This window comes from Eubalaena glacialis, chromosome 8, assembly GCF_028564815.1.
Source record: "Eubalaena glacialis isolate mEubGla1 chromosome 8, mEubGla1.1.hap2.+ XY, whole genome shotgun sequence".
Classification (NCBI taxonomy): domain Eukaryota; kingdom Metazoa; phylum Chordata; class Mammalia; order Artiodactyla; family Balaenidae; genus Eubalaena; species Eubalaena glacialis.
The window spans coordinates 54,554,282-54,572,876 of NC_083723.1; the positions used below are offsets into that span (position 1 = coordinate 54,554,282).

General features: G+C 34.8%; 1 protein-coding gene across 3 annotated transcripts in view; it reads right to left on the minus strand.

Moving 5' to 3' along the window:
* Positions 1-7,832: 7,832 nt before the first annotated feature.
* Positions 7,833-18,595, minus strand: part of ITGB8 (integrin subunit beta 8) — a 93,064-nt gene continuing 82,301 nt past the window's right edge. For all 3 annotated transcript variants that reach the window (XM_061198510.1, XM_061198512.1, XM_061198511.1), the window contains 4 exons: positions 18,026-18,251; positions 16,645-16,751; positions 13,486-13,649; positions 7,833-13,389 (listed from right to left, as the gene is read on the minus strand). In XM_061198510.1, coding sequence (XP_061054493.1) covers positions 13,267-13,389; positions 13,486-13,649; positions 16,645-16,751; positions 18,026-18,251 — 620 coding nt within the window. In that variant the 3' untranslated portion in view covers positions 7,833-13,266. The remainder of the gene's footprint in view (positions 13,390-13,485; positions 13,650-16,644; positions 16,752-18,025; positions 18,252-18,595) is intronic.

Below are 18,595 nucleotides of genomic sequence, written 5' to 3' on the forward strand. Positions count from 1 at the left end.
TAAATCTCACCCTAAAACACTCTTACAGTAATATCCAGAATACTACTTGACTAAATATCTAGGCACTGTGTCCCAATCCAGTTGACATAAAATTAACTATCATAAGAAGGGGATTGATTGACCGGAAAGGGGCATAAAGAACCTTTTGAAGTGATAAAAATGTTCTATGGTGGTTATACAGGTGTATACATTTATCAAAACTCATCAAGTTATAAACTTAAGATTTGTGCATTGTATTGCATGTAAATTAAACTAAAAGAAAGAAAATCCAGAAGGGATGCTGGGCAGCTATGTCATGACATGTCATATCTCATATGGAGTAGTATATGTGAGTGTGTGTATGTGTGTATGAGAATGAGTATGTGTTTGTGTGTGTGTGTGTGTGTGTGTGTGTGTGTAAGGGCTGGTAGATAAGTGATGGAGATTTTTCCTGCTGTGACTTTTTCTTCACCATTTGTCTCTCTTTTATTCTTGAACCACCTACACCCATCATAAAGACTCACTGATGCCTTCACTCACCATCATTTTAAAGAATGCGTTTACTTTCTCCCCATATCTTTGGAAGTGTGTGGGTTTCTTCTTCTATCTGCTCTTGTTTTCGAATGATTACTGACTAATTAGGCCATTATCTACTCATTACCAGAATAGAGAGTTAAGATGTATGCTTATTCTTACTAAATGACTGAGGAGCTAGGAAGAAACTTAAATTGCATATATTTCTTTTATTAATAAAGGAAATTTAAAAGCTGACATATATAGTTACCATTTTAGTCATACAATTTTGACTTGAAGAGTTCTACATATTTTTTCTACCCAAATAGACTCAATGTCATCAGAGGACAAAGTAATGAAATCTTGAAGCTTAATAATTGGCCTTTTCACAATTTATCCGAGGGCAAAAGAGAGAACCGTAGTCATTTTAAATGTTGAATAATAGTCTGTATTTCTATTTTTTTAAAAATAAAAACCTTAGTCAAACCAAAGGAAGCAAGGAAATTGCCAAGTGAAAAGTAACCAATATTTGCAAAATCAATCTGTAGATTAAGGTGAATATTTTTTATACAAAGTAATCTGCATATTAAATGCACTAAAAATAAACTCTAAGTAATTTTTAAAACATAATAAACAGTATTATTCCAAATGTTTTCAATACATGTTTTTCATTGTTCTCAAATTCTCTGGTCAGGGTGAGGGCATTTAAATTACACCTAAAATCATTCTTGGGAAGAGTCTGATAGTATTGTTTCGGTATTTGAAAGGAAAAAAAATGACATTTATTGTTTCAAATTATATATAATTATATATATAAGTGCCATTAAATATATAATTATATATATATGTATATATATATAATGATTATATACCTGTAGAGTAAGAATGACACTTGGTTAGAATTAGGACAGACATACCTAGTACTTGCCATTCTTCCCCTCTAGTTTTCATGGGGGGAGATAGGACCCAGGCCACAGCCTTATGTGTTATGAGCACTAATCTATGATGAAGCCTCTTTTTCTGGCATGAGCTAGGCATCAGACTTCTGTCTCCCAGGTGTAGGGAATACATTTCAAAGGTCCTAAGAGTTCCCTTGAAGCCACACTAGGCTGGAAGTTAGAGAGAATATCCCCTCCTATCCCCAAAGAAAGCTGAAGTGGAGACTCAAGGCAAGGGTCTCTCAAAAATTATTTTTAACAATATCCATTCCTTCCTGTCTCTGCCCTCTCTTTATATCCTCCTTGGCCTGAGGGATCCAGAGTCCCAGAATAAGTTCTCAGTACCATTTCTTATTCTTTGGGTCTGTCTGCCCCTATATACACATATGCATATGTTTCCTTTCCTTTTTTCTATTCACTGATACTGTACAGGTTATTTTCACTTGTCCAAGTCCACACTAAAGCAGAAATACTACCAAAATAAGTTCAAAATTTAGAGGACCAGGGACAAATTTGAATGCATGCCTGTAGAGCTACTTTTTTTTTTCAGGATGAGATAAAACTGGATCTAGGGTAAGGGAGAGAGGGGTGACTTAGATATTTTTCTTAGAGAAGAGTAAACAAATGTGATTCCTCAAAGTAAGAGGGAGCAGAAGGGTTTTCTACTCCAGTGACCAGGGGGTGCAATGGAAGGGATGCTGTACCCAGCTGTCCTTGGTATCGCTGTCCCACTTGTATTCCCTATAGACAGCCAACAGACCTTGACACTTGCAAGTGTCTCTGAACAGAGAGGAGGGAGAGAAGTTGTATACTTTGGTGGACATGAGAATATGAAGAGAAGATTTAGCCCTCTGACCAAGATGGAACTCCACAGACCGTGTTAGGAATTTCCCTATTAATTAAGGCAGTGGTAGAGATCCTCCACTATCTCATACACCCACACATAAATCTGTATGCATTTAGCTTTTGGGAAGAACAGAGAGTGTTTAAGTGACAGAAAAAAGAGAACTGCCTGTAGATAATAAAAATATTTAATGTGGGCCTCTACATACACTGGATATGTTAGGCTTGTTTTAAAAAGTAATTGAAGTCAATTTTATTTTCTTAAACAACATGCCAGACAATCATTTTATTACTTTGATTTTAGCTGTAATAAATGACAGACAATTTTTTTTTTTTAAACATCTTTATTGAAGTATAATTGCTTTACAATGGTGCGTCAGCTTCTGCTTTACAACAAAGTGAATCAGTCATACACACACATATGTTCCCATATCTCATCCCTCTTGCATCTCCCTCCCTCCCACCCTCCTTATCCCACCCCTCTAGGTGGTCACAAAGCACCGAGCTGATCTCCCTGTGCTATGCGGCTGCTTCCCACTAGCTATCTATTTCACATTTGGTAGTGTATATATGTCCATGACACTCTCTCACCCTGTCACATCTCACCCCTCCCCCTCCCCATATCCTCAAGTCCATTCTCTAGTAGGTCTGTGTCTTTATTCCCATCTTGCCACTAGGTTCTTCATGACCTTTTTTTTAAATTTTTTTTTCCTTAGATTCCATATATATGTGTTAGCATACTGTATTTCTTTTTCTCTTTCTGACTTATTTCACTCTGTATGACAGACTCTAACTCCATCCACCTCATTACAAATACCTCCATTTCATTTCTTTTTATGGCTGAGTAATATTCCATTGTATATATGTGCCACATCTTCTTTATCCATTCATCCGATGATGGACACCTAGGTTGCTTCCATGTCCTGGCTATTGTAAACAGAGCTGCAATGAATATTTTGGTACATGACTCTTTCTGAATTATGGTTTTCTCAGGGTATATGCCCAGTAGTGGGATTGCTGGGTCGTATGGTAGTTCTATTTTTAGTTTTTTAAGGAACCTCCATACTGTTCTCCATAGTGGCTGTATCAATTTACATTCCCACCAACAGTGCAAGAGTGTTCCCTTTTCTCCACACCCTCTCCAGCATTTATTGTTTCTAGATTTTTTGATGATGGCCATTCTGACCGGTGTGAGATGATACCTCATTGTAGTTTTGATTTGCATTTCTCTAATGATTAATGATGTTGAGCATTCTTTCATGTGTCTGTTGGCAATCTGTATATCTTCTTTGGAGAAATGTCTATTTAGGTCTTCCGCCCATTTTTGGATTGGGTTGTTCGTTTTTTTGTTATTGAGCTGCATGAGCTGCTTGTAAATCTTGGAGATTAATCCTTTGTCAGTTGCTTCATTTGCAAATATTTTCTCCCATTCTGAGGGTTGTCTTTTGGTCTTGTTTATGGTTTCCTTTGCTGTGCAAAAGCTTTTAAGTTTCATTAGGTCCCATTTGTTTATTTGTGTTTTTATTTCCATTTCTCTAGGAACTGGGTCAAAAAGGATCTTGCTGTGATTTATGTCATAGAGTGTTCTGCCTATGTTTTCCTCTAAGAGTTTGATAGTGTCTGGCCTTACACTTAGGTCTTTAATCCATTTTGAGTTTATTTTTGTGTATGGTGTCAGGGAGTGTTCTAATTTCATACTTTTACATGTACCTGTCCAATTTTCCCAGCACCACTTATTGAAGAGGCTGTCTTTTCTCCACTGTATATGCTTGCCTCCATTATCAAAGATAAGGTGACCATATGTGCGTGGGCTTATCTCTGGGCTTTCTATCCTGTTCCATTGATCTATATTTCTGTTTTTGTGCCAGGACAGACAATTTTTGAGCACAGTCTTTTCAAAGGGACATGTCTGAGGGGCTCAGAGAAAATAGAACATCACTGACTCATTCAACACTTAATAAATAAGTACTTGCACTGAGTATTGAATATCAGGTACTCGTCTATGTGCACCAGTAAGCATAATCTATAGCTTTTGGTTTCCTGATGCTAACTTTTACTCTTTATGGAAATGGTTCTTAAACTTTGGCAGGCATCAGAATTACTTAGAGAGCTTGTTAAAACACAGATCTCTGGGCCCCATTCCCAGAGTTTCAGATTCAGAAGATTTGGGGTAGAGACTAAAAATCTGCATTTCTAACAAGTTTTCATGTGACACTGATGCTGCTGGTCTGGGAACTACTCTTTGAAAATCATGGACCTATAGATTATCCTGAATTTAACAGGGGAAAATATTTTAAAAATGTTGTTAATGGCAAATTAAGATTTTCTTAAATGGATAATTCTCTCTCATGACTTTAATGATGGTTAGAATGTATTTTGTACTCATAACAGTGGAAAAACAGCACAAAGTATGACAAAGCCCAATAAAGAAAGAGTTTTCCTCTCACCACTATAGACAGTTTTTTATGACCTTTAAGCAATTCATTGGAAGAAGTCTAAACAGCACTGGGCCCTAAGTACGAAATAATGCACCAGTCCAAATAAGTGCTAAAGGATTGCCAAGTTGGAAGCCAAGGTGCCATTTGTTTTTCTTATGCAGCCCACCACTACTTCTAATTATGATCAAAATATTCATATATAAATAACTAGATTAAAAGGAGATACTGCTTATCTTGCACTTAGGCTTATTTTGATAATACTGAAAGCATGACCATTGACATGGTTTAAAAATTTGCAGCTTTAGTTTTGTCTGGCCAAATATTTTGATGAAGTTAGAATTTAGTCTAAAAGTCATGGACTGGCAAGAACAATGTGGTTTGTGAGACCAGATTGGGAGTTTTATCCAATTTGGGTAGAAGTCTGTAGTGACTTTCATAGTTGGCATTAGAATTCTATTCAACTAAATTCTTTCCTTATCACCTGTATCTAGCCAATCTCCAAGTTCTCTCTAATTTTCCTTGTAGCAGTAACTCTTATTCCCTCCCTTTGTACTTTTGTGTAAATCTTTATTTCCTCACGAAAATTCTCTAAGCTCATTTCACTGATTTCTCTTTGTCATAATTTGAAATGCTCCCCTATTGTACCTTAGACCAATACAAACCATCCCAATATAAACATTTCTCTCTACACTGGCTCCCTCTCCTCTGCCATTATAAATGTGCAAATCTCTCCCATTCAAAAACAGTTTATTTAACCAATCTCCTCCTATTGAATACTAAAGTTGTTGACCATTGTTTTATATTTGGTATCATTTCTTGCTCATTCTTTTTCTCATTGAACATAGAGCTGTGATTGTGGCACATTCTTGGATGGGATTATATCCACCTAGTAAAACTATAGTTTAAATCTTGACATGGAAAAATGTTTGAAATGTTTTCAAAGAAAAAATATCTTTATACCATACTATTAATAGCATATTTCTTTCTTAGTTACAAACACACGCACACATAATATATGGCAATGGTCAACTCTGAGTGGTTGGATTGGAGTAATATTTATTTTAATTTTAATGTCAAGGTATTTTTGGATGTTTTACAACAAATATGTGTTATCTGCATAATAAGCTATAAAGTGCATAGAAAAATAAAGTGAAAATATGCCTACATATGAAAGTGATTGCCGTTAGGAAGTTGGATTTTCAAATTTTTCTGCTTTTGTATACTTCAGTTTCTTTTACATTAGCACTAAATAGTATTTAAATTTATTGTTAAATGGCATTTAATAGAATTAAATATTTAACATTATTAAGTGGTATTTATATTTAGTATTAGAGGGGATAAAATTAATGTTTAATTAAAAATTATATTTAGTTTATGTTAGTATATTCCAAACCATGTATAGTTCCAGTAATACCACTTTTCTGTGCAAAAACTTCAGGGCTTGCTTTTTCCTAGTAACCAAAGTTCAAACTTCTTAGTCAGGAAAGCAGGCTTTCCATAGACTAGGACCTGTAGGTTACTTTTTTTCATTATACAATGCTGCATCTCAACAAGATTTCAATGTTCTTGGATGGAATCCCCACCCTTTTCTCCTTTACTCTTCCCTTACCTCTCCATGATCTTGCTTTTCTGCATGTCTACACTTACCTTTCCTGCAAGGCCTAGGTCAAATGCTATCCTCCATGGACTGCTCCAGTCTAGTTACAGCATCTGAGTGCACTTAACATTTTGTTTTTCATTTTTAAGTTCCGTTCACTTCTTCCTGTGTAGTGTTTCTGCACATATATTAGCTCCTCAACTTTATTTATTGCACTTTTTTTGGTTCATAAGGACATAGTTAAACTAGTAAAACTAACTTAGTAAAAATCTATCCTCATAAAACATATGATCAGTCATTTATGGAATGAAAAACAGATCTGCCTATGAATCCAGCCTTGGCCACCTACTGGCTGCATTCATTTATACACGGTGCTTAACCTCTATGTGCCTTGTTTTCCTTGTTTGAAAAATTGACAGAAATGGTATTTAGTATCGCTGAGGAGTAAGACAATTATATAAATAACACACCATTAGAGTACAAAATATCTGCTATACCATCAAATGCAATGGTTTAGCTAAAAAGATTGTTTCCCTACCAGGGTTCAGTTGAGGAGAGCAGTTCTTGGCTGAAGCAGAAGCTCTGAATATTTCAGCACAGGGTTTCCTTTGCCAAGACACCTCTAATTGTCGAGATAGCAAAAACATAGAAAGGGGAAGTGAGATCCTGGGTTCCTCTCGCATCTGCCCCACTGGCCAACATTTAGTCCTGTAACCACATTTAGCTGCAAAGGAGTCTGGGTAGTTAAGTCTCAGCTGTGTGCTCTATTCAAACTCAGGGTGTGAGTCCTATTGCTAAAGAGGGAAGGGAAGAATGGGGCCAAACAACACTCATAACAAAATCAGTATTCTGAGCCTGAAAGACTGTAGCCCAAACCCAACTGGGATGAATCCTCAAAAACAAAGGCCTTGTTAAACCTCCTGATAGCTTCCATCTGATCTCTCCAGTGAAACCCTTTTATCTATAGTATGCTACACATATCCTTTCCTTCAAACTATTAAAACTCCTTAAGGACAGGAAATCTGTCTGCATATCTTATTTAACTTTCAGTGTGCTCCCTCATCTGCTTTAGTTTTTCCACTAGATTAAATAAAGGAAAATCACAACACAAGGGTACTCCATAAATTTCACTTGTTTAAATATGGCTCTGGAGAATGTGCAGTTGAAGATTATGAACATGTTATGTTTGTATCAAGGTGATGGTAGAAGCCTTTGTCTGCTAGAAAAAGCCCAATTTGTCTTTTAGCTAATTTTTCAGTTTTTGTAATTAGGATATTCCTTCTGCTTTCACCATTGGGTGGCTATTGAAGGGAAATAGAGGAATTAGGATGGCCTCACATCTTTATCATTGGCTCTACAGTTTTCCAGAAGTAGTAGCTTTTTGGAATTATGTAATGTCCTCTACCAATGACCATGTATGAATGTTATTACATTTCCTTGTGTGACAATGTACTATTGTCTGGCAGTGCTGAGAGTCATGTAGCACACAAAAAGAAATAAAGAAGCATTCTGTGCATACTTAGATCTTTACATTTTTATTTTAAAACATAGAATTTCATATTGGTTAACACCTACTTTTAAACAGAATGATGCATTAATTAAATGCCTTGTCATAACTGTTATAAGCTCTGTTATAAAAATAAACATCTCACAACAAACTACAGTGTCAGCTCTTTAATAAATACATAAACCAAAGTTAGTAGTCAATCAGAATTATATGAACAGGCTCATAGTATACAATGTGAAATTATCGTATTCCCCAATCTTCTATGTCATTTAAGGCAATTTAAATTTATGTATAATTCAAAGCCAGAAATAATAAGAAACTTGCTTAATGAGAAATAGTTTCTTTCTTAGAACTATTTTATATTCAAATATTTTAATTTAAAAATACACTCTATATTAAAAAAATTTTTTTTTACAAAGGCAGGACTTAAATGAAACACATAGGTTATATTACTGAAATTTAAAAACATTTCTAATTTTTTTGCAGACATTTAAAAAACTTTAATGAAGTAGCTGGTAAATGTAAAGTGGTTTTAAAGTTATGTTAAATATACACCAAATGAATTTCTATATTAATATGTGCAAATTTATATTTTATTTTAATTTAGAATTAAAATATTTTATATTCAATATTAATAAAATCTATGTGCCATACTTATTGTGTGGAATTGTTATCAAAATCACATTTATCTGTTGTACAGTGTAAAGTTAGTAAAGATTTTTTACACAAGTCATACATTTTCCACCCTTGATGACTGCAGTGTTTTGGTTTTTTTTTATTGTTGGATTAGATGATTTTAACTGAAATAGGTTATGGAGGTTAGAAACCTGATTAATAGAGTTAGCTTACAAAGGTAAATTTTTGTGGGAAAGTAATCCAGGTAGATAAAAGAGTAGTGTTATTACTCTCAGATATTTCATTAACAGCTGCCCAGATAGCTGAACAATTGTTTCATATAAGTCAAATAATTTAAATATACAGTTTTATGACAGTCATTACATGGGCTTAAGGTGAATTTATCAGAGCCAAAGAAAAAAGTCAAACAAAAGAACAGAAATGATAAAGAATAAAAATGTAGGAGAACTTGAAGGGAAAGTTTTCCTACAACACTGATTGGTTATATCATATTTTTCTCCTGTCATTGACATATGACATATAAGATGCTGCAAAACCTAAATATGCAAAATCTAAATCTAAATATGATGGTTTTATGTAATATTTTTCCAGTTAATTCTGTCTAAAAGTGAGATGATCATATGCAAGTATTATTTAGGAAGTAATAGAAAGAATAAAAATTTGTTAACAAACCTGGGAGAAACTCACTCATTCTTGTCAGTTAGGTTAGGGTTCGCTGAAATTGTAGCCACTAGCATAAAGCATAAGTAGGAGGCTGAAAGAGCTTTTATAACCTAAAGGTCTACAGGATCTGAACTCATAATCAGATGGTTAGGCTCCATGTTGAGTTGTATGTGATCCAGATGTACTGAAAACTGACTTCACATGTTATCATAAATGTGTTATTAAATATTTATACAAAAATGAATGTCCTTATACCCATGAACATTTGGTTAAAGATAAATTAGTATAATGTTTATTTAAGCAAAACTTCAAACACTGCATCTAAGAGGTCAACAACTGCAAGATACATTTAGAGATGTTAAATTAAAAAGTGGATGTCTTAGAATTAATGAAATATGAACACGTATAATTAGTTACCCATAATAAATTTACCATTGAGGAATTATAAGAGAAAAGGGAAATGATCTGAAAGAATGCTAGTTTTATATTTCTTTCAAAATATATCTCAGTTTGCATTGCATGAAGTGGAGTTCTTAAGGTCGATATAAATAAGGATAGTTGTAAATTAAAATGTTAAGAGTAAATAAAACAATATAATATGTACATGATTGGACTCCCAAGTGGTTGTATTTCACTTGATACTTTTATTAAAATATATAGATCTCAAATCCTTTAAAATTGAAAGAAGTCGAACAGTTGTAAAAATTTAAAATTCTTAGTTTTTAATGGGTCTTTGTTCGGGTGCATAGATTCAAATAAGTTTTAAAATCATTAAGAGATGTATGGAAATGAAGAACTTCATTATACCATTACAGTCAGTTTTTTTTCACAATTAGGCTTATTGAGCTTGAAGTTTTGGGACACTCTCTTAGGAAAAATGAGTAGAAAAGAACAGGAGTAAGGAAAGGAAGGAAAAGCCATTGAGTTTAACGTACTGTATCAGGTACCAGGAGGAACATAATTCTAAGGAGAAAAATTTTCGTAGTCCATCATAATCATATTTCAACATCTTATAGATGCCCATTGTCATACATAAGAATATCTTCAATAGAGATTAAGTGCATATTAAAAACATTTGAAGTTTATTCTTTAGTGAAGTGTTGCATCTGATGCATCCACTAATTTTAAGTCTGAATTTTGAAAAATTTGCCTCCAGAGAAATCTATTGTCTTTAACCTTAGATTTTTTTTTTTTTATCTTTATAAACCAAAGCTAAATTAAACATTTAGGACATAATCAGAGTTTTAGTGAATTTCTGAGTCTTTCAGAGAATGTCTGAGACTTCATAAATATTAATAAATTTCAAAAAAAAAAAAAAGATATCAGATGCTTATAAATGCATGTACACTGCAGTGTAAAGATATCCCCAGAGAAGTAAAATGCATACAGTTATATTGTAGTGCATATATGGCACATTTCTAAATCATGAAATACTTTAGGGCACAGAAATGCTGTCGTACCAAAAGTGTTGTTGAAGTTCTTAACTTTGTTAATCATTTAAAGTTTCATAACTCGTATTTAATATCAGTGAATCTCAAAAGGCTCCTGTGTTCATATTAGTTGAAAATAGGCTTTATTTACATAAATTATTTAATCTAAGAATACCCTGTTTTCCCTTAACTTTTAATTAATTCTAGCTAGTCAAATATTAATTCTTTTCTCACAAGGAAAATGTCAATTATTCAAGTAAATATAAGCTCTAAAATCTTTTAAGAATTAGACCTTTAAGTAAAAAAGGAAAGCACAAGACATCACAAGCATAACTGCAGTCATCATCTAGCATTGAACTGCCTACCAGAAAGTTTGTCCCTTCCTATGAGAAGAGCCTTGTTCCACTATAAATTAGTGCAAACTAGTGAGAGTGTCATAATATATATCCCTTTATTTTAAGAATTTCATTTTATTATGCTATTTTGGATAACTCAGCCCACATAGAAATTAGCTTATGAACATCATAATGTTTTAAAATTTTAAAATTTTCAGCATTTCAGTGAATGGATATTTTCCACTTTTTCCTTTTTGAGGGCTGTCAAGTATCCATTTATTTTCTTTTTTAAAAAGGATGCTGTGACAGGCATGCTGCAAAAAGAAGTTTTGCATTATCCTTGGTGATCAAAGGTATTTTACATAAGTGAGTCACAGTACTGAATTATGTCAATGCCGCTGATTTCTCATTTGGGGAGAGAAATACAGTTCAACCTAGCATCATAATTGCTTGGCTGCAGGGGACGGCTGATGGAGTTACTGTGTTTGTTGGCTGCAGAACAACTTATATGTGTTTAAATCCTCTTTAGGGTAGAATATGGAGTGGGATTTAGTCTTCATCGAAATGCAAATATCTGGCACTTTAACTCAAGTGCTGGAAGACAGAAAGTCTGGGAAGCTGATTATAAGAAGACATTTTAAAGGAATTTAAAATAAATTCCTTAGTTGTCATAGGCAAAGCTCTGTACTGCATACAGGACTGTTGGACTTCTAGCCAATAAAATCAGACTGAATAAGTCTGTAAGGATATGGTAATTGTGATGAAGTTCCTGTTGGGGAGGATAAAAGTTCATGGCCTCTGTCTGTATCAAGCTCTCTGGCTGAGCACTGAGCACTGCACAACTCCAGGGGGCGCCGTTCACACAGGCTATGGTGTGAACGGACTTCCCTCTAGTTAGGCTATTTTGCAGTCTCTTAGAAGCTGATTAGCAGATAGACTGGAAGCCAACCATGGACAATTCTGTTTGAATTACTTTTTTCTGCTTTGTTCTGAAATTTTCTTATACTTAAAACTTCAGTAAATCACATCTAAAAATACTTGCCAATTGATTATTTTAAAGAGTCAAGAGGTAGTATGACATTGTTCAATGAACAGTGGCCTGGCAATAAGAAAAAAGTTCTCTTTGAATGTTGCTACTTGGTCACTTAGGGGTTTTTGAGAAATCATTTAAACTTGCTGAGCCTCAGTTCGCTGACTAACTACAAGAGTGAATGAGCTTATTTCTAAGATATTGTCTATCCTCCTCCAATTGTGTACTTTTAGAATTCTGGTGAGTAGGGTTGAGGTGATTCAAAGAAAGAATGTCCTTAGACTGCATTGAAGGGCAAAAATAATATAGCTTAATTTAGCTTTTAATTTGAAAAATGCTATTATCTACTTGGAATAAATATTGGAGAAGACTCAAAAGTGTGGCGCTTTGCTTAGAAACTTTGCAGAGTTTCTAAATATCTCGTGAATTTCAACCTGATGATTAGACAAATGAAATGGTGAAATAATCCATCCAGTTTACCAGGTAAGAAGATATAAAACTCCACATCTGCACACAACGAAGCTGTTCAAATTTTGATGTTACTTGAAGTGTCCCTTATTAAATGTTCAGCTTTTAAAAGTATTCTAATAAAGTGACGTTGTATTATTATTAGGTTTTATGGCAGTAGTAACTTAGCACTTATTTAATCCAGTCATCTGTGACATTATATAAACTTATCCTGTAAGAAAGAAAACCAAAATATAAAGGCAAAGAGGAAAGAATGTTAGAATTAGTATCCATCTTGTAAAAGAAGAAAACAAACACACATGCATAAAACTAGTTTCGAAAGCAATATCCCTCAAGATTAAGGTTTTATCTGTTCATCTCTTGAATGAGTGAAACACTAATCATTTACTCATCTATCTGTTCTTGTCTATTCACTGCCAATTGTTGAAGTGTTTGGCAACATTAGTATAACTGCCTTATTATTTTTTCATCTGCATGTTTGGTGCAGGGATTACTGTACCCTTGTAGTGACACAATGCCAAAACTATCTCACAGCATTGTCTCTCTGGGAAGTGTAGAAATGGCGGGTACCTGTAAAGTGTAATCAGTGCTCTTCAGATGATCTACATTCTATGCTGATCTAAATAAGTTATATATTACAGTAAAGTGCTACAATGACACTAGTATCAAACAGTAGTAAGACACATTTTTCTCTGAAGAATTCAGCAGCAGTGTGAGTCACATGATGATGAGGATGCTTGTCAGTCTTCATTCGAGTGGACAACCAGCAACTGGCATGATCTAGAAAATTTATCTCCTCCTGTGACTTATAAAATTATTATTTTATAATAATAATTTTTAGGAGCGATCATTAAAAATCCAGTTTCCCATAAAGTACTTTTTAATCTTTTTAGAAGTTGCACCTGAAAGTTTCATGAGTGTTTAATTTGCTAATGTCCATTTTTATTTCTTCAGGTTTCTCACGTCGGTAGGTTACTGCTCTTGTGCAAACGCCTTGCAGAATCAACTTGTCCTTGATGGAGAAGAAATATTATCATTAATTAAGTGCCTAAATATTGAAAGTAGACAATAACATACTGAAAGTATTTCTTTTTTAGAATTCACTGACCTTTTTTGAGGCTGACACCCTGTAATCTGCCGAGGACTTAAATTTATTACTATTCCATTGTAGTATCACCTGTCTAATAATAAGGACTTTAAGCAACCCAATCAAGAATGTAACTATGAAGATGATGAAAAATATCCTCAAATAGCTTGGGCTAGAGAAACATTCTGTAAAGAAGCAAACAAATAAATGGTTTAAAAAACTGGAATGCGTAAGTCAAAGGGTTCTAACAATAATGTTAGAAGTAAATAATGTTCATCATCTCAGTAGGATCAGAGATATTTGCAAATCTACATTTTCAAAATAGAGGACTGCCATTATTGTTGATTCAAGAAGTAAACTAATTATTATTACACATTTATTATTCAAATCTTTTCAACAGAAAACTCTCCTTTGGAGAATAGCCACAATTAAGGTATTCAATAAGATTATTTCTTTGCAGCTTGATTCTTTATTTGTACTAACTGGAATATGTCCAAATCCCTTAACCAAATATAATTTTATCCATGACAGAGAGAGGGACAGTTTTTTTGGTGTGGTGTGGATCACTAAGTGAAAAATAGGATTTAAAAAATTATTTAACAGCTCCGTGCATTAACGTATGTTTTTCTTGTTATGCTTACTCCTCATTTGTTACACATCAGTAATGGAAAATAAAGTAAACATCTGCAGAAGCTAAAATCAGTACTACTCTAATAGATGAATAAATATTTCCTTTGAAACTGCAGTGTAAGTTTTCGTTATTATTACACATAGCTTCTCCAGGAAATGGGAGTGTATAATTTGGGACAATACCCAAATCTCTTTCCTCAATTGTTATTAATTTATTTTTTACTTGTCTGTTAACCAAATCTATCCTATTTTGCGTCTAAAAATTCCGCTTTTTGTTTTTTCAAGAACAGATAATTACTAGCTGGAAAAGGAAATGCTGCATTAAGAGGAGGGGCATTCTAGGTCTCTGTTTTAGCCCTAGACCTTTGGCAAAGTCTAGTTGGAAAGTCTGCAGGCTGCCAGAGGTATTACCCTAATCTAAGAGGAACATGGTTGCATAATACACAAGTACTCCACAGAACTCACCAGCTGCCCCACACTCACAAAATTACCTCCTGGCCTAAAGAAGCATGTGTTTTCCGTGCATCCTCCAGACTTTGGGGACTTCACCTAACTGTCTGAAGGTCTCCTTGAGAATGCCTTTTGGGAGGGGACCTGCCAAGGCTTAGAAGAACAGTCAGTCATGCGTGATTTGTGTCTGAAATCCCAGGGATGACCAAGCATTGCTCTGAATACGCCAAGAATTCAGTAACAAGGGCTCTTCTCTAAGTGGGAAGACTTAGAGCCCAGTTTTCTCTTGGTCATAATGATAAGGTTCCTTGAAAGGAATGCTAAAAGGAGGCTGGAGGACTACTAACTGGAATAGAAGCACCAAATGCAAGTGCAAGTCTCCCTTTGTTATGGTCTCACATGCAGAGAGAATCCAAGATGCTCTATTCAAAAGTGGTACCCTTGGTGGTGCCCAGGTTTGTGACATGCACGCCTTTCATTTCCCTTGGCTGACTTAGAATACTTAATCAGCTAAGGTGGCACGTGGCTTGATCTCACTTAATGGCTTCTTGCCTAGTAGGAGCTTAGCCAGAAAGACCAAAAGAACACCCTTTAAATGTGATCAAGTGGATAGATAATAGAGGTGGCTAACAAATGCCCTTTCCCTCTCCTTGCACAATAGTTGTGAAGGAGAGGGTAGCCCCCTAGCTACTAATACATTTTACAAATATTTCTAATGGGTTAGGATGGAGGACATTTTTGGGACTCAAATCTGCATGCATTTTTAAATTTGGAGAGCCAAAAATTTAGCCCTGGCCATGCCTCTTTTCTTAGTTTAGGTCAAGCAAGGACTTTTCCTAAGGAGCTTTAAGGGAATAGTTTTTGTAACCACACTTAGGTCAGAATAGGTTTGTTTCCTTAACATAATAAATTACATGTTGACAATAAGGGCTCTATTTATTAGAAAAGGCACTTGGCTTTGGGGTGTGATTGCTGCAGCCCCAGCTGGCAGCACATGGGCTCTTTTCAAAGCCAAATTTATTATGGGCTAAGGTTAGTGTGGATGTGAGGGGAGAGGGAAACAAAACTCTGGAGAAAGTTTATTCTCCTGTGCAATCTCTCTAAGACCTGGAATTATTCTTACAGGTTAGAGGAAAGACTAGAAATAGTAGTAGCAGTAGGAACATTTTTAATGAATACATAATTTCCAGCTTCATTTCTAATTCTTGTATAGTTTAACACCTTAAACCTGAACAAAATGGGGTGCTGGCTTTTGGGTTCTAATGAACTTTTGTCCAAAATGATCTTTGAACACAGCTTTCACATGTTTCTTCCATTCATATATCATCTTTTAACTGAAAAATTTTTTTCATGTTCACTGGCTCATTTAATCCACACAACTCTTTGAGGTTGGTATTATTATCTCCATTTTACAGATGAGGAAACTGAGGCTCAGTGAAATTTTGTAAGAGGGCTGATATTTCTTAGCTACTAGTGTCAGGAGACATGCCTTAAGCTAAGGTCTTCAGATTAAAATTTCCATACCCTTTCCATTGTGCCATCTTTATATTCATTCACCCCTAAATTGTATTTATATCAGAATGAAAATTATCAGGGAGGAATGGCCCTTTTGAAATTATGTACTTTGCAAAAGCAAATCATTGCTACTTAGAATTTTTTGGCGTCACCTGAAACATGAAAGTAAATGTTCGTTTGACATGAGGAAGGTTATAACTGGAAGCAAGTTTGGATTGTGAAGGGTAATGATGGCTCCATAGACCTTGTCTCTAAGGGTGAAATGGACTCTACCTAGGAAACTCCTATTCTTGGCTCACTGAGGTCTCTCTAGAAAATCTGTTTGGTATACTTCCATGGAGGTGCACAGCATGCGAATTTAGCTGGGTAGTTGAGATGGTTGTTTAATTGTTAGGAGGGAGATCTAACAATTCAGCCATACCATGGCAAATATCCTCAGCTGGTTTTATAGAGCACTATTTCTTGGAGGTTGAAAACATTGAAGCAGTTAGTTCTTTCTTTAGGATGGTAGATTATGAGCCTTTTGGGGGAATATGATTCTCTACAGATACTCTTCAGTACTTTGATTATTAACCTTTTGTTTACCTGATGTTTGGTCCACATAATGCTGTTCCTTGAGAGTACATGAGGTTTTACACCGATCAAGTATAGCTTGAGACAGATTGTGAGGGTGAAGGCATTGCACACAATTCCTGTAAGGGGAAACAGAAGTAAAAACATTTAATTTTTTAAAAGGTTGTAGCCTGTAGTATTTTCTGTAAAAAATAAAATAAAATAGCGTACTGCTTTAGGACAGCAGAATTGTAAAACTGGGAAAGAAAACTATGACGTTTACTTGTAATCTTGGCTGAATTTAATACCATGGCAAAGTTACATTCTAACCACTTAAAATATTTTAATGTATAAAATCAACATAATGATTTTTCTGTACTGAGAAGAAAATCTCTAGGAAATGAATAAGATACTCTCACTGCAAAATCAAAAACAAAACCAACTAGCACAGATGTTTTAGAAGATGAATATTATGATACTACTAGAAAAATTTAGCAATGAACATACAGTTCAAATTTTGGTTGGGTTCATTAGAAATACCTCCATCACTCCATCATTATCTTCCTAGTGAGTTACATAACCTACAATGCATAATTTAAAAAATTTTACTTGAGAATGTCTTTTTAAAAATTGAATAAAACAAATTGTAAGGCACAGTGATATTCTGAGTAGTGGTCTTTGAGCAGGACTCAAATTGTTATTGGAAAATTAATTATTGGCACAAAACAACAATGCCACCATTATTTAACATCACCTTTCACTTATCCATCACTTCTTTCTAGAGTGCTTCATAGCCACCACTCTTTATCTTTAAAAGAATAAAAATAAAACAATAATAACAGCTAACATTTATTCTATGATTACTATGCACCAAGTACAAAGGTTTAGGTATTTTTTGCATGAACATCTAATTTAATTATTTCACAGAATTATACCACGGTATTATTATTATCCTCACTTTTAATATCACGAAACTGAGGCACAAAGAATTTAAAAAATCTTGCCCTAGATCAAACAGCTAATTAATAGTAAGTTGGGAAGCAGGCAGCCCCTAAATCATCACATCGTACATCTTAAACTTACACAAGGTTATATGTCAATTATATCTCAAAAAAGCTGGGGAAAAAAACCCCAATGAACCTTTATGAACACTGAATATTATTCTTTAAAAAAAAAAAAGCCTATTTCAAAAAAGACAGTGAATACCTAGATAAATTCTCATGCATGGCCAAAGATTGGAATCTAAGTCTTCTAATTCCTAAATTCCTCATTCAGTTCTTTTTTAGCGTGATGATAACAATTTATCTGGAGAAGATCCGGCAACTTTTAGGTTAAGGTAGGCAAAATAGAAAAGGTCGAACATGAATATAATGAAGGACTGCTTTATGTATGTTTGGAATCAGGAAACACATACCAGTTTTCATTGCAGGCTGTGTGACATGTAGGACAATGTTCACAGAAGCGGCCGATGCTCCTGGGATCGGTGCACTCACACCTGCCACATACACATGTGCCTCTTCCACTACACACTTGGCCTTTTGGATTGACACAGTGCTGGGCAGATGCTGATGGGCACTGGCACCGATCCCCTTCCCAGCCCCTGAAGCACTGGCATTTGCCTGCCTCACACTCTCCATGCCCTGCAACAAAGACACTCCAAGACCTAAGTTATTGAGGTCACTGACTTTGTGAAGCATTTCCAAACATGAATTCCCCTTCCATCTCCATGGAGACACACTGACAGTCAAGTGAATAGAAACAGCATCACTTTCTATTTGTCTGACATAAACAATGCCAGGACTCAGGAGTGTCTATTTTCAAAGCTGTTCTATTGTAGATAATCTCCCCATGCTAATCTATTGTGCTGACAATTGTGAATTCTGCCCTGCCGCAGTGGCTGCCCAACTACCTGAAGGTCGCTGTACATTCAGTTTTAAATTAAAAAGACACAAATATAAAGAAGCTACAGAGGCTGACGTAATGT